Source organism: Octopus bimaculoides, chromosome 4 (assembly GCF_046866305.1).
Source record: "Octopus bimaculoides isolate indiv1 chromosome 4, ASM4686630v1, whole genome shotgun sequence".
Classification (NCBI taxonomy): Eukaryota; Metazoa; Mollusca; class Cephalopoda; order Octopoda; family Octopodidae; genus Octopus; species Octopus bimaculoides.
The window spans coordinates 19,836,622-19,853,181 of NC_142931.1; the positions used below are offsets into that span (position 1 = coordinate 19,836,622).

At 32.2% G+C, this 16,560-nt stretch overlaps 1 protein-coding gene across 9 annotated transcripts in view; it reads right to left on the minus strand.

The window, feature by feature from the left end:
• LOC106881484 (muscle-specific protein 300 kDa) overlaps positions 1-16,560 on the minus strand; it is an 815,448-nt gene that overhangs the window by 347,269 nt on the left and 451,619 nt on the right. For all 9 annotated transcript variants that reach the window (XM_089350452.1, XM_014931925.3, XM_089350453.1 and 6 more), the window contains 4 exons: positions 14,421-14,573; positions 13,908-14,072; positions 11,847-12,173; positions 10,614-10,766 (listed from right to left, as the gene is read on the minus strand). In XM_089350452.1, the coding sequence (XP_089206578.1) occupies positions 10,614-10,766; positions 11,847-12,173; positions 13,908-14,072; positions 14,421-14,573 (798 nt within the window). The remainder of the gene's footprint in view (positions 1-10,613; positions 10,767-11,846; positions 12,174-13,907; positions 14,073-14,420; positions 14,574-16,560) is intronic.

Sequence of the window (16,560 nt, forward strand, 5' to 3'; positions counted from 1 at the left end):
ATATATATATATATATATATATATATATATATATATATATATATATATACATATATATCCCATAAATAAATAAATACATATATATATATATATACATATATATATATATATATATATATATATATATATATATATATATATATATATATATATATATATATATATATATATATATATATAATATAAATTTTTTTATTAACTGAGAATGACAGGGATTACACAAGGGTCTTGAGTTTCCTGTCAAAGCATATATGAAACAGAAGAATCAAAACGCAGTGGTTTCTTGTATAGGCAAAATGGAATATGCTAGAAAATAGCCATTAAGATCACATGATTACAGCACATAAATTTGAAAAATAACTAGAATAATAGATTATGATAGTGGTTATGTGTACATCAGTGTACATAGAATGTTTGCTGACATTTATGCACACATACACACAGCTATATACAAGTATGTATATGTGTGTGTGTTTGTGTGTGTATACGCATTTATATATACTTCTATCTATCTATCTATCTATCTATCCATATATATATATATATATACATATATACACACATGTATATACATAATATGTATATGTACATATATATATATACATGTATATATACATATATATATGTACATGTATATATATATATATATATATATATATATATATATATATATATATATATATATATATATATAGATATACATGTATATATACACACATATATATATATGTACATGTATATATATATATATACATATATATATATATATATATATATATATATATATATATATATATATATATATATACATATATATATATATATATATATATATATATATATATATATATATATATATATATATACATATTAGATAATAAATTGAATGGTATACACCTGGTAGCTTACCAGTAAAGCACGTTCACTTTCACAGTGTTCGCTGGGTATTTGATTAATGAGAAAGACGGAAGATGGAAGATACGTATCTCATATCTTCAATCTTCTGTCTCTGTCATATATATATATATATATATATATATATACACACACATACACACAAACATATATATGTGTGTGTGTGTGTACACATATGTGCGAAACCACAAGTATACATACATGGATTTAATTATCAGATGTAAAGTTTTAAAAATGTTCTAACTTTCAAAATATTTTGTATAAAAAACCTATAATACTTTAGTAACTGAAAAAAAAAATTCATGAAACAAAAAAAAATCCTATGCAATATATATCACCAACCGAAACACATTCAACTTAATTAACAAAATAATAAAAGATTTAGCCCTGACATCCACAAGTGAGATGATTGACTACAGTGTCTGGCAACAAGTTAGCTGCACGTTACAGTAAAGGAACATTACATTAACTTTTTAATTTAACCAAAATGCCAACTTATTGACCTTACTAAAAATGAGTAAGGCAACATCGGCAGAAATACATTAGATTTAATCAGCACCAGTATTATGCAAGCCATGAACCTTTCCACTCAAGAAAAATAGCACATCGATTATCAATTCATTCAACAGCACACACAATACGCATAATTGTAAATTTACAGATTAACATTGTTGGATTCTCTCAGTTGATAATCAAATATTTATAACAAAAAGCATTAGTTTTTGGTAACAGATTTACCAAAATTAGTAACACGGACATTGACACTATCATGTATGCTTGAAAGTATACTTCTTTGAGACATCTATAGTCAGATTTAGTGGAAGAAATTATTTGATATCCCCATGTGGGCTTTTCAAGGACTTGAAATAACAGGATTAGTTATCTGAAACTCAGTCAAGATTTTACAGAGATGATAGAAAAGGATTCACCAATATGAGTGTTGTTAATTTTTAGATGTAACTGCAAACTGTAAACCCCTGTAAATACAGCTCTTCCAGAAAACAAGACCTTCCAATGTGTTTATAACTCCAACTATCCTCACACTATTTCAAAAATCTTCAATAGGCGCAGGAGTGGCTGTGTGGTAAGTAGCTTGCTTACCAACCACATGGTCTCGGGTTCAGTCGCACTGCGTGGCACCTTGGGCAAGTGTCTTCTACTATAGCCTTGGGCCGACCAATGCCTTGTGAATGGATTTGGTAGACGTAAACTGAAAGAAGCCCGTCGTATATATGTATATATATATATATATGTATGTGTGTATATATATTTGTGTGTCTGTGTTTGTCCCCCCAACATCACTTGACAACTGATGCTGATGTGTTTAGGTCCCCGTAACTTAGCAGTTCGGCAAAAGAGACCGACAGAATAAGTACTAGGCTTACAAAGAATAAGTCCTGGGGTCGATTTGATTCGACTAAAAGGCGGTGCTCCATCATGGCCGCAGTCAAATGACTGAAACAAGTAAAAGAGAGTAAGAGTAATAGTAACATTAGTAAATATAACTATAACAATGACTATGAGTTATATTTACTAACCTACTAATAAACCATAACTATAGTTGCAAATGACACATTTACAGGTAGATAATTCTCTCGCTTGAATACCAAACCCCTTACAGGTAACCGTCACTTGGATTGTAACATCTCACTTTAACGCCATTCAGCTCCATTCATTACAACACAGAATCTGGATGCAACTAGCTCTCTTTGTACTTACAATTCTTCCACCTATGTCAGTATCAATAAAGAAGAATAACACCAAGAAAAAACAGATGTGTATATGCTTCTACACAACACTAAAAGATACAATCAGAACGTCTATGCATTTGCATATGCACCATGTACACAATCATAGCTCCCATCTGCTGACATGTTAGAATAAAAGGCTATACAGATACTGGTGTGTGTTTGTACATTTGTACATGAATTTATATGCATATATGGATACATAGGCTGGTATGTGTATATACGTCTACGTATATGCGAATGTATGTATACACATGCTTTTAGATTCATGCAACGTTTTGTAATCATTGTATAAACAAACTTGGATATGTGTATGTGTAAAAGATACTTGTGTGTGAGTGTGTGGTGTGAATGTGTGTGTGTGTGTGTGTGTATGTGTGTGTGTGCATATTCATGTCCTTAGATATGAGAATGTAGACATACACCCAGTATAATGTATATATGGGCACAAGTTTTACTTATGTGCATGAGTGTGTGTGTTTGTGTGTATGTGTTTGTGTGTGTAGCTATCTATCTATCAATAATTTAGTATGTGTGTGTTTATATATATATATATATATATATATACATACATGTGTATGAGTGTGTGTTTGTATTTGTGCGTGCATGCATGCATTCTCATCCACGAAACTCACTCACAAGACTTTGGTTGGTCTGGCACTATTGTAGAACACACATGCCTAAGGTGCAGCGCCTTGGAGTTCAGCTCCACTATACAGCATCTTCAACAAGTTTCATTATTTACATATTTGAGTGTAGTATGTGTATGTGGGTGGATGGATGTGTGTGTGTGTGTGTGTGTGTGTGTGTGTGTGTGTGTGTGTGTATTCTTTTACTTGTTTCAGTCATTTGACTGTGGCCATGCTGGAGCTACATCTTTAGTCAAACAAATCAGCCCCAGGACTTATTCTTTGTAAGCCTAGTACTTATTTTATCGGTCTCTTTGGCTGAACCACTAAGTGAGAGGGACATAAACACACAAACACTGGTTGTCAAGCAATGGTGGGGACAAAGACAGACAGACACAGACACACGTATATATGTACAACCAGCTTCTTTCAGTTTCCATCTACCAAATCCACTCACAAGGCTTTGGTCAGCCTGAGGCTATAGTAGAAGACACATGCCCAAGGTGCCAGCAGTGGGACTGACCCCGGAACCATGTGGTTGGGAAGCAAACTTCTTACCACACAACCATGCATGCACTTCCATATATGTTTTGCATGTCTACATGCATACTTATATGTGAGTGTGCATATGTGGTGTGGTTGTGCATATATACACACACACATCTATATACATAAATGTGTAATGGTATCTGTCTGTGTTTGGGGTTACTCTAATTCCTCCCACACCATCTAACCGATTTTAATGATTTTTGGCACATAGGTAGACCACATGCCCTGAAGCTCAAATAAGGATGGAATTTTTCAAAAACTTGATAATGCTCAGTTGGCATCGATTTCAGTGAGCTCAATTCGGTGTTTGAATGAAAATTTCCATAACGATGTTATTTTTCCTGCGGCTTTTGCATTTTTTGTCTGATTTTGATGAAAATCAATGAGTGAGGGAGGCTCATGGCAGTGAGTTGATGTCAGTATATGACGTTGAGAAAAAATTGATAATTGTGCCTGATCAATAGGATTTTTGCATGTAAATACCCATAGGGGTTTTATTTTTGGCTGTAACATTCATATTTTTTATCCGATTTTAATGAAATTTGAGATGTAGGTAAATTTTGTGGTGGGGGAGACAGTGAAGGTGCTTATTTAAGTCAAAAGGGCTTGAAAATGGCATAAATGCAAATAAGCATTTCCTTAGAGACATTCTTACCAATTTGTAGAAATTTTACATGTGATTACAGTTCATGTTCATTAGTTGATGCCAGCATGAAGAGTTGACAAAAAATTGATAATTGTGTGTGAGCAGGGAATTTTAAAAAATCAATAGGCTTCTTGTATGCAATTACCCACAGGATTAATATTTTATGCTGTAACTTTTACAGAATTCATCCGATTTAGATGTAATTTAACATTTAGGTAAAGTTTATGGTTGGAGTCATGTAGTAGAATTAAAATTAAACTGGTGAAAGGCAGAAATTGTCAAAATTCACTCACAATAAAATAATGAACTGATTTTGAAGAAAATTGACCATTGAGTAAAATTAAGCACTACGACATATGAAACATTGAGTATTCATATATTTTCATGTAGATGGTCACATGGATTCTATTTTATGACATAACCTTAACACTTTTCTTCGGATTTTGCTGAAACTGGACACACTGATCAATTTTGTACAAAGGGTTGCATTTTGTACAGAGGGGAGAGAAATAAACAAACATCACTCTCAATGGGTCGAGGTACACCCAAAAGTTTGCCTGCGATTTCAGACGATCCAGTAGGTAGGAGTATGTCGAAAGCATTAACCGGGTAAAATCCCTGCTGAACCAGATATAACATATAGCACGAGGAATGCAGAAAATTTCAATATAAGGTCAGAGGTGGGCTTAACTTCAACACAGAAAACACGAGCAATGCCGGGTCCAACAGCTAGCATGTATAGGTATAAAAGTGAATGCATATGTATGTTTTTGTACAGGTGTGCGTGTGTGTGTATGAGTTTCTGCATCTGTATACATACATACATCTATACATACAGACAGATAGATAAATAGATAGACAGATAGATAGATATACATATATATATTGTTGTGCCTGGGGAGAGTCATTCTCTTTTAGTGCCTTATTATTTAACACGCTCACCAGTAAAGTTTCCATTTATTCACTTATTTATTTTTCCTACAATTTTCCTTGTTGTGTCTAGGGAGAGTCATTCTCTTTCAGTGCCTTATCCGAACTTGGATAACGGACAAAGTCAGTGATTATTGAAAAGGTTGCAAGATGCAATGAAAAATCTTAGGAAAAATAAATAAGTAAATGAGTGGAGACTTTACCAGTGAGTGTGTTAAGTAATAAGGCACAAAAAGAGAATGACTCTCTCCAGACACAACAAAGTATGCTTCGACACACAAACTCACATGAAGAATCTTGCAGACCAAATCCAAAAATGAAACATATATATATATATATATTTATATATATATATATATATATGTAGAAGGTTGAAAAGGAACACACGAGTTGATATACATGGAAGAAAAAGCCAAGGTAGAAAATGCTAAAACAATTTTATAAAAAACATTTCGTACCAGTTTCAGTCATTGAGACTTTTTCAACTCGAAAAACTGGAAGAAGTCTCAATGACTGAAACCGGTACTGAAATGTTTTTTACAAAATTGTTTTAGCATTTTCTACCTTGACTTTTTTTCCATGTATATCAACTCGTGTGTTCCTTTTCAACCTTCTACAGATATACATACATATATATATAAAACTTACTTGGAAATACATATACTCTTTTATTTGTTGAGTCATTTGACTGTGGCCATGCTGGAGCACCACCTCTGGTTGATCAAATCGACCCCAGGACTTATTCTTTGTAAGCCTAGTACTTATTCTATTGGTCTCTTTTGCTGAACCACTAAGTTACAGGGATGCAAACACATCAGCACCAGTTGCCAAGCGATGGTGGGGAGACAAACACAGACACACAAACATATACATACATATATACATACGATGGGCTTCTTTCAGTTCCCATTTACCAAATCCACTCACAAGGCTTTAGTCAACCTGAGGCTATAGTAAAAGACACTTGCCCGAGGTGCCATACAGTGGAACTGAACCTGGAACCATGTGGTTAGTAAGCAAGCTACTTACCACACAGCCACTCCATATTCACAATATTAAAACAAATCTAGTATTTAAAAAAATGTATAAAATCAAAAGTGACTCCTGAATCAATCTGAGTAAGTGTGTGTATGTGTGTGCATGTGCGCATGTTGTGTATGAGTGCACATGTTTTTATATATATATATGTATATATGTATATGTATGTGTGTAAGCAAACACATTTTCTATGCCTGTACACACATATATAATACAAAAGATGCCATCTTCTCAATCTATTATTACAGGGTTTCAAATATATGTATAGTAATCATGTGAGCTTAATGGGAGTTTTCAAAAATATTCCATTTATTTTTTGCCATATAAGACACCTTTTTTTTAGGTGGTGGTGGGATTTTTTTTAGTTTGATAAGTGCTTTGGCATGAAACACTATGAAACCTGTAGTATTCTAAGCTAATATATTGTACCGTTTTTTTGGTGAATGAACATACTCTCATCTTGTGATAATGACATCTTGCTAAAATATAAAAAATAACATACACATACACACACACACACATATACATGCATACATATATAGATATGCATATATATATATATATATATATATATATATATATATATATATATATGTATATATATATATATATATATATATATATATATATATTTATATATATATATATATATATATATATATATATATATATATATACATATATATATACATATATATATATACACATATATATATATACATATATATATACATACATACACACATATGTATATAGAAAGATATTGACAATATTATAACAAATCTAGCATTTAAAAAAATGTATAAAAGTGACTCCTGAATCAATCTCTGTAGGTGTGTGTGTGTATGTGTGTGTTGTATGGTGTGTGTGTGTGTGTGTGTTGTATGGTTTGTGTGAGTGTGTGTGTGTTTAAATTGTGCTATTTCAAAATATATTACAATTCTGAAAATTTTACTTTGTTACATTGAATGTTTCGATCCTAAAATTCACACTAAACCAGGAAATTTTAATGGTATTGCATATGAGTACGGGCAAATATATCTAGAATTGTATATATATGTATGTATGTATGTATATATACATAGACACACACACACACACATATGCTTGCACATATGTTTGCTAATAGTATGTGTAAAACAAGTAATCAAAAACTGTAATATCAATAACTATGGTTATATATTTCTTTATATATAAACATATTCTCTTTATGTCTATGTACACACACACACATATATATTTCTATGTATATCTCTGTGCATATATATATATTTATATATATATATATATATATATATATATATATATACACACCCATACATACATATGTATATGTATATCTTTGTATATATATATATGTATATATTCATACACACGCACATATATATATATATATAATGATATATACATCCTTACATAAGTATATATACATATATGATATATAGTATATATATATCTTTATATATTTACATTATATATGTATATACATAAATATAAGATGATATATATCTTCATATATATATATATATATATATATATATATATATATATATATATGTATATATATATACATATATATATATAAAGATGGATGGGTAGATACACATCTGTCTATCTGCAAAACTCATATAAAAAGAAGTCATTTAAAACAAGCATTTCCAATATTTATATGTACACACGAATGTATATACAACTTTGCTTGCATATATATATATATATATATATATATATATATATATATATATATATATATATATATATATGTATATGTGTATAGTATACAATGTGTGTGTGTATTCTTCAATCTTTACTGTTAGTGTTTTTATCAAGTGTCAATGTTTATCTACATTTGTTTTTTCTAAATGTCAGTGGGTTACTGAAAACTGAGTTTATGTTCATGTAGCCTGCAGAATATAGATATAGTAATGATGAAATGCTCAGGATGCTGTTGAAAAAAAATTAACAGATTCCATCATTAAGTTTGTAAATAGTTTAGGCTCAAACAGTTACATAACTGGGAATCCTTAAAAATATGTCTGCAGTAATACAACAAATACATTTATGATGGTTCCAGGTGATAAAATAATATATACGTTGCCTGTCAAAGCTAGGTATGTGGTACTTAAGATTTTGCATGTATGTACGCTTATGTGTTTATGTGTGCATATTTGTTTGTACATAATTATTCATATGTTTGAATGCATGTATGTATGTATATATATATATATATATATATATATATATATATATATATATGTATATATATATATATATATATATATATATATACAGATATATTTACATGTGTAATATTTTGTTCATATTTATATAAATATATATATGGGTGTGTGAGCATGTGTGTATGTGTGTGTACAGTGCAAAATGAAATGTAAGAAAACTGAAATTATTTAATCAACTATACCAGCATACAAGATGCACTTCACTGAGAACTCAGTGCTTATGCAGAAGCTATAAGGTGATGCTTGTGCACTCAGCTCTGACTGCACTGCATCTAATAGCAGAAACAGCTGTAAGCTAATGTAGTTGATTACATAATTCCTGTTCTCTTGTCATTTATTTAATTTTATATTATGCTCTGTACTCAACTAACATTTTATTCAGAAGCATATGTACATTCAGATCTAACACCATGTTATTAGTATCACTATACCTAAGCAAAATCTTTATATATATATATATATATAAAAATGAAGTATAAGGAAAGGAAAAATTGTAGGTGTAGACAATCTTCAATTCATAATCCAGGTTGTGTGTGTGTGTATGTATGTATGCATGTATGCATGTAAGTACATATTTACAAATTCGTACATAAATCCAAATACATGTAAAGTATTTGTTTATGTGTGTTTATATCTATCTATATTATATAATATGTATATATGTATATATATATATATATATATATATATATATATACACACACATTCATATTATATAATATAGATAGATAGATAGATAGATAGATAGATAGATAGATAGATAGATAGATAGATAGATAGATAGATAGATAGATAGATAGATAGATAGATAGATAGATAGATAGATAGATAGATATAAACACACATAACTATTTTACATGTATTTGGATTTATGTATGAATTTGTAAATGTGCACATACATACATACATACATTTGTAAAATACCCTGTTGTTGATGTTGAAATTCCAATGAATGAGCTCTGAATATAGGTTAGAAACTGGCTCTTTCCCTATTGGCAAGAAATCTTGAAATAAAACTGAACAATGACACACACACACACACACACATACATATCAAGCCCTACAAAGATGCATAGCCTGATGGTTAGAGTGTAATACTTATGATCAAAGAGTTGTGCTACTGATTCGCAGACAAGGCAATGCATTATACTTTAAGTTTTACTCTAAGTTTCTCCAGTTGACACCACTGAAAAGTGTGTACTAATTTAGTGCTGACGTAGCCTTCTTTTCTTCTGGCTATTACAGCCCAGATGTCCCACTAGGTCAAGAGAAGGTTCATGAAGATGTCTATGTCTGCTTGTGACTACACAAGCATCTAAAACAATTAGTAAAAGCATTGTACATGGTATCAAGTCAGACACATTGGTGAGTAACAGCTATGAGTTTATTGGACTTCACAGAATTACTGATTCCTTTATTCAATCAATGCAGTGCTTTTAAGTTTTAATATATATATATATATATATATATATATATATATATATATATATATATATATATATATATATATATATATACATACATACATAAACATCTATAAAGATATAGATGTGTATACATATATATGTATGCATAAATTTGTAAATTCATACATACGTATATATATATATATATATATATATATATATATATACCGTCTAATGTCTGAAACAAGTAAAAGATAAAAGGCAATATGTGTGTGTGTATATATGTATATATATGTGTGTGTACACACACACACACACATATTTTCATAAATATACATGTATATGCATGCATGTATGTCTGTGAGTGTATATAAGTATAGAGGTAGAGAAGGAGAGAATGCATAAGAGTGAGAATGAAGGAGAGCATTTTTGTTCATATGCTTTTTATGTCTTATTCCTTTTATGTCTATTCCTAGAATGTAGAATCTAAGTAAATATAAAAAGATTTTCACCTTAGTTTTATTGACCACAACTTGGAAACGAGAGGTGAGCTGTGTCATAGAATAAGAAACAGCTGTATCAGATGTTGTCTGCAGCAGTATTTGTGCACGTTCACTCAGTGTGTCAAGTTCCTTTTGATTAGATGTCACTTCTTCACTGAAGTCCTGAGAACAAATTAAATAGACAGAAAAGTGGACATTAAAATGATGAAGATGATGATGATGATGATGATGATGATGATGATGATGATGATGTTGATGATGATGGAGTCGACGATGGTAAATTATTATCAATTATATATCATCATCATCATCATCGTTTAACATTAGTTTTCCATACTGGCATGGGTTGGGTAGTTTGACAGGAGCTGGCAAGTCAGAAGTGACATACCAGGCTTCATCTCTCTGTTTTGACATGATTTCTACAGCTGGATACCCTTCCTAACACCAATCACTTCACAAAGTGTACTGGGTACTTTATACATAGCACCAGCATCAGTGCTTTTTATAACATATAAATTATCTATTATAGGTGAAGTTGCCTAGCCTAGTGTTTAGGATACAGCCCACATGATAAAAAAAAAATCATGGTTTCAATTCCCAAGGGTGCATCGTGTTTTTGGGCCAAGCGCTTCATTTCATAATGCTCCAGTTCACTTAGGTGTAAATGAGTAACCTTGTGACAGACTGCTGTCTTGTTCAGAGTAATGTTGTGATGTGAACCACTTATATACCTTGGAAACTGAGTAATTGACCCTACAAATTCTAGGACTTGAAACAGAAGTGTCCAAGGGAGGAGAACTTACATACATATACTGTAGATTAGTGCAAAAAAAAAAAAGAGAGGATTGCTTAAAAAACATTCATTGATGTATGATCTGTGGAAATGGCACTTTACAAAAATACGATCTTATACAATGTTATATGACCTTGCATATAATTGCCCTCAAAAGGCCAGCTTTGTCACATTTTGTGTTGCACCGAGTCTTCCTGAGAACTACATTAAGGGTACACATGTTTGAGGAACACTCAGCCACTTGCATGTTAATTTCACTAGCAGGCTGTTTTGTTCATCAGATCAACTGGAACACTTGTCATCATAACTGATGGGGTACTGGTAATACAATTGCCAAATTATATAATGTACCATATTCTAAATGAAATTATGCTATGGAAACAAGTAGTAATAACCAAAATAACCATTTGTTTTGTCTTTATTACTATATTATAAATCATACATTATACCTGATATGTTTTCAAAAGTTGTTTCTTCTCTTGCAAAACAGCTTTCATAGGGATATCTGTGCAGAGGAATTTTTCCCCATTTTTCAACCAACTATCAAATTTCTGTGCTGCTGTCTCAAACTTCTCCCATTCCAAAACACATTTCTGGAGTTTACTGTCAACTTCATTCAAAGAATTACTGAAATCCTTATAATCTTGGTCCATTTGTTGCAGTTCCTTTTGTATTTTGACTTGTCCCAATTTTGCAGTGCATGGCAAAACGGCATCACATATATTATGTGTCTGTTCCAGTAATTGATTCCCAGTGTTAACTTCACCACAGAGATTCTTTAAAAAATACAAAAATATTTTTAAGAGAATTTTTATTTTTTCAATTTTACATTTTTTGAAAGAACAGAAACAATAGAAGCACTAATAATGATATTATTTTTTGTTTCTTGTTACCTGTATCAGACACTGGTCTGTGGCCATGCTGGAGCACTGCCATGAAGGTTTAGTCAATTAAATCAACTTCAGTTCTTATTTTTTGAAACTCTGGTACTTATTTTACCATTTATTCTTCCAAACTTCCAAGTTATGAGCACATAAACAAACCAACACAGGTGGTCGGTAGGGAAGAGAGGCAAACACACACACAAAGACTTGCACACACATAAATACACACACAAACACACACACATATATACGCATAAATGGCAGGCTTCTACACAGTTTCTCTCTACTAAATTCTTTCAGAAGATATTGGTCAGCCCAGGGATACAATAGAAAACAGTTGCCCAAGGGGCCAAACAGTAGGACTGAACCTGTAACCACATGATGGCTGCAAAGCAAGCATATGAAGTAATAGATTTTACAATTTAAAATGAAGTTTGATAACAAAAAACAAAACAAAACAATATTGTTAAAAATATTGTCGGGCACTTCATTTTTCTCATGAGCTGTAAAGTCATTGAGAATGCACTATTATTGTCCTTACAATGTCATAAAATATTTTTACTGCTAGTCTTTATATGTTTTTTCTTTTCTATTTTATGAATAATAGTATAACTGGTTAGTTTCTCAATGGCCCAATGACTGGTTCACTGGATTTATAATGGCAAGAGTGAAAAGAGACAAGAGACATTGTGCAACTTGTAAAGAACAAATATCGCAAGGGACTTTGTTCAAAGGCACCAGTTTATCACGTTCCTCATGGGTATTTATATGTTTCATCATCATCATCATCATCATCATCGTCGTTTAACGTCCGCTTTCCATGCTAGCATGGGTTGGACGATTTGACTGAGGACTGGCAAGCCAGAAGGCTGCACCAGGCTCCAATCTGATCTGGCAGAGTTTCTACAGCTGGATGCCCTTCCTAACGCCAACCACTCTGAGAGTGTAGTGGGTGCGTTTACGTGCCACCAGCATAAGGCAAGCACACATATGTATAAAGATTCTGTCTACCAAATTCCACTTATTGGTCAGTTCAAGGCCATGGTTGAAGACATCCGTATAGTGGGATGTAACTCAGAATAATGTAATTGCAAAATAAATCCTTTTAACCACATAAGCATGTTTACTGTTGATCATGGGAATATGAATTTACTAGAGTATACAAATATCTTCCCAGAATCTTTATTGACAACATAGACATTAATTCAATTAAAGTAATTAAGGCAGTGAATTGACAGAATAATTAGCATGCTAGATGAAACACTTAATAGCATTTCTTCTGGCTCTTTACAAATGCAGCCAAGGTGAACTTTGCCTTTTATCCTTTCATGATTGAGAACAGAAAAATCTGTTAAGCACTAGGGTTGATGTAATTGAGTCCCCCTCCCCTTAAAAATATTGCTGGCCTTGTGTCAAAATTAAAATAATTAATTAAAATAATAACTGCCATATTTATTCATGTGGTTAAGTTGGATCCCTAATTCGGTGTTAAACCTTGGCAAAAAAATTTGTCCTTTCATAGTTTTAACTTTGCTTTAAGTATAAGTTATGACAGTTTTTGCAATTAAAATCGATTATAAGAGGAGAGTGATTTATACATGAGTAAACACAGCAAGTAAACGTTACCTTCAATTTGTTGGTTTTCATCAGTATAGTTGACTTATCTCCGGCTGTGTCAGAGCAAATGCTAAGAGACTCTTGGGCACTCTTCAACCAACTTTTGAAGTGGTCAGCAGAATCATTGAAGTTTTGTTGTTGAGCCACTTGCAATTCAGCAGTGCTCAATTGACCCTAGAGAAAAATAAATATAAATGAGAATAGAATAAAATAAAAATGAGGAAAACAATATTGCAATTGGAAAATTTATGAAATTGAAATGCATAATGGCTTTATAATGATCATATACATATCATTATGGTTGGTGTCATAATGATTATACACAGCAGTAATTACATAACACGTGGCTTGGTTCTAATAATTCTTGTTGCAGCAATTAATCTAAATTTTGATACTGTTATTACAATTTAATAATTAATTACAGACTAATTAGTCTAATATCATTCATTAATTGCTATTTTAGCTGAGTAATATTTTTGTTTTCAAAATAATGATGTAAAAATAACAACAACTATAATGTACCTGTGCCAACTCTTTGACAGAATCATATTGACTGGATATCTTGGAAATATCTGTTGATGCTCCATCAGTACTGTCAAGTGAGTTCAGTTCTTGACCTTTAAGTACAGCGGAGTCAATAATAGCAGAATAGGAAATAATATCTTGGTATATGTTCTAGAAAGAGAATAAAAATACATTTAGCAATTTAAGGCTTATGATTGATTGCAAAGAAACTGAAAAAGCAATTTATAGTTTTTAATAAATAATATTTTATATCATATGACAGATATTCTGAAAAGTTATTTAAGAAATATTATTGATACATAAATAAAATTATAGAGAAGTAAATTCCAATGTTGATTTTTCCTAGAAAATAATAACATAGTTATTAGTTGACATGTCAGTTCTGATATTCAGTGCACATAAAACCTAACATAAAAGTATATTTCAGAGAGATATTGCTGTAATATTTCATCTCAATATTGAAAGCAAAGTTAATAATGTCTGTGAATTATCATAAAATAAATAAGCTACATCATTAATTCAATTATGCTCTGCTAATAGATGAAATAATTTAAAATCAACAATAGAAAAACGTTCTCTAACAGCACAAATAGATGTGTTTTATTTTGTTAGGTGTAAGTAAATAACTTATTGCTTAATTTGAGAATGATTAGCAGAAAATATTTCTAGACAGCAATTTTGTCCTCATTGGAGTATCAAAGAGGAATATCATGTCGTTTCATCTCAATGCCTAAGATGTAGCTGCCTCTCTCCCCCATTCATTTTTATTCACTTTGTACCTTGAGGGGGCCACCCAGACACTGTGTTACTATTTTCATCTCTTTCTAGCACCACCTGATCTATCCCACTCATCATTATCTTCATCATCATCATCAGCATTTAACATCTATTTTCCATCCTGGCATGGGTTGGATGGTTTGACAGGAGCTGGCAAACCAGAGGGCTACACCAGGTTCCAGTTATCTGTTTTGGTATGGTCTCAATGGCTGAATGCCCTTCTTAATGCTAACTACTTTACAGAATGTACTGGGTGCTTTTTATATGGCACCTGCACTAGTGCTATCATGTGGCACCAGTACAGGTGCTCTGTATGTGGCACTGGCACAGGTGCTTTCTACATGATATTGGCACAGGTGCTTTCTATGTGATATGGTCCAACCCATGCTAGCATGGAAAGCGGACATTAAACGATGATGATGATTGGCAAAGGTGCTTTTCTACATGACACCAGCATGGATGCTTTTCTATGTGGCCCCAGCATGGGGGCTTTTTACATGAAACTGATACATGTGTTCATTGCATGACCCCAAAATAGGTGCATTCTACATGGCACAAGCACCCATGAGCTCACAAGACAAGAACCTCTGAGAGAGGGAGTAGGTGGCAAGAAACTTGTTCAGTTCTGGCCCCTCTTCTCACACATTGACCCTTCATTTCCTAGAAAAAATCCCCCCCCCCACCCAGGGATCATATTCTTGCAAACTGAATGTGATCCCCATTATAGCTGGTGTCATGAAAAGCTCCCAGTATGCAGTGCAAAGTGGTTGGCATTAGGAAGAGCATCCAGCCACAGAAACCATACCAATGCAGACACTGGAGGCTGGTGCAGTCCTTGGGCCCATCAAATCCTGTCAACCCATCCAAACCATGCTTAGCATGGAACATGGACATTTATATGATGATGATGATGATTCTAATGTAGCAAATATCCATGTAAAACATTCAATGTTTTATTTGAGTCAGTGATTACAGGAAAATATTTCTAAACAAATATTTTTCCCATGTCAGTTAATCAAAGAGAAACATTATATTATGGTATATGGTACAGTTCACCTTACTCCATAAAGAGTATAGGAATGGTTTCCTGGTTTCTCTGACATTTACATTCATCCATGGATGGGATGCCGGTCTGTCACAAAGTTACTCGTTTTTACCAGTTGAATGGAGTAGAGCAATATGAAATGAAGTGTTTTGTTCAAGAACACAACTCATTGCCTAGTCCAGGAATCAAAACCATACTCTTGTGATCACGAGTCCAACACCCTAACCACTAAGTCATGCACCTCCACATACCATGGTATCTCCATGTATGAAATATAGACGGTTTCTATGTAAGTCACTCAACAGTTTCCTTTCA